Genomic DNA, 962 nt, shown 5'->3' with positions numbered 1-962 from the left:
GACTATCCAATTCACGAATTCATTAAATACAGGAAACATTGATGAATCATCCATGACATTTTCCCTTTACAGGACCTTCAGCTAAAAGAGGAAATGGAAAGAAAGTACCCAGACAGGTACTTCTTCGTGAAGTAAGCAGCTTCAGTGTCTCAGTTTGTGAATGTCTCATAAAGAAGCTAAAGATACAGTATTAGTAACACCATTCACACAGTTATAAAATGTAGAAAAAACTATTCACCGTGTAATAATCGTTTCGCGTCTCTCCCCACCACGTCCCTTCTCGGAACAGGTACGAGGAGTACTGCCTCGACCCCTACAGCAAGACGCGACAGATCCTCCGCTTCCTACGGGACGGGGACACGGGAGCAGACAAAGGAAGGGACCAGGAAAGAGATAGGGAAGCGACCCAACTCAGGGACCAGGAATGGGACCAGACGGAGTACCAGGAGGAGCAGCTAAGGGATCAGGAATGGGAACAGAGGGATTTCCAGGAAGAAGACCAGCTCAGGGACCAGGGACGGAGCCAGGAAGGGGACCAGAAACAGGATCACGATGGAGGCGAAGGAACCCAAAGAAGGGAGAGGGAAGACGAACAGAAAGAGCACCAGGAGGGAGACCAAAGAGGCTACCAGGAGGGAGACCAGATCGAGGGCCAGCCAAAGAGCGCCTCGAAGGCCCTTGACGCCAGCTCCCGCCCCCCTCCTGCTTCAGAGGACCTGCCTGCAGAGGTGCTCCTCTACCTCGGCTCTCACGTCCATGTCGCCCCGGCCGCCAGAAGGAGCCCCTGGACCACTGCGCGCAACACCTCGGTCGTGCACCAGCAGTGGCGCAGCAAGATCACCCAGACGAAGCTGACGATGGCGGAGGAGGTGTGTCGGGACGCCATCCTCCTCCTCAACTACAGGCTCTTCGGCAGCGTCGCCCTCGCCAGGAATATGTCTATCCCCGTGTTTGATTATCAT

The 962-nt window shown here is 54.3% G+C and overlaps 1 protein-coding gene across 1 annotated transcript in view; it reads left to right on the top strand.

Moving 5' to 3' along the window:
- LOC119588369 (carbohydrate sulfotransferase 3-like) overlaps nucleotides 1–962 on the top strand; it is a gene marked incomplete at both ends in the record, with an annotated part of 4,293 nt that extends 3,331 nt beyond the window's left edge. Inside the window, 2 exon segments of the mRNA XM_037937052.1 lie at nucleotides 73–131; nucleotides 290–962. Coding sequence (XP_037792980.1) covers nucleotides 73–131; nucleotides 290–962 — 732 coding nt within the window.

Source organism: Penaeus monodon, chromosome 23 (assembly GCF_015228065.2).
Source record: "Penaeus monodon isolate SGIC_2016 chromosome 23, NSTDA_Pmon_1, whole genome shotgun sequence".
Classification (NCBI taxonomy): Eukaryota; Metazoa; Arthropoda; class Malacostraca; order Decapoda; family Penaeidae; genus Penaeus; species Penaeus monodon.
The sequence above is the reverse complement of the archived record's forward strand: the minus strand, read 5'-3'. Positions and strand labels throughout refer to the sequence as shown.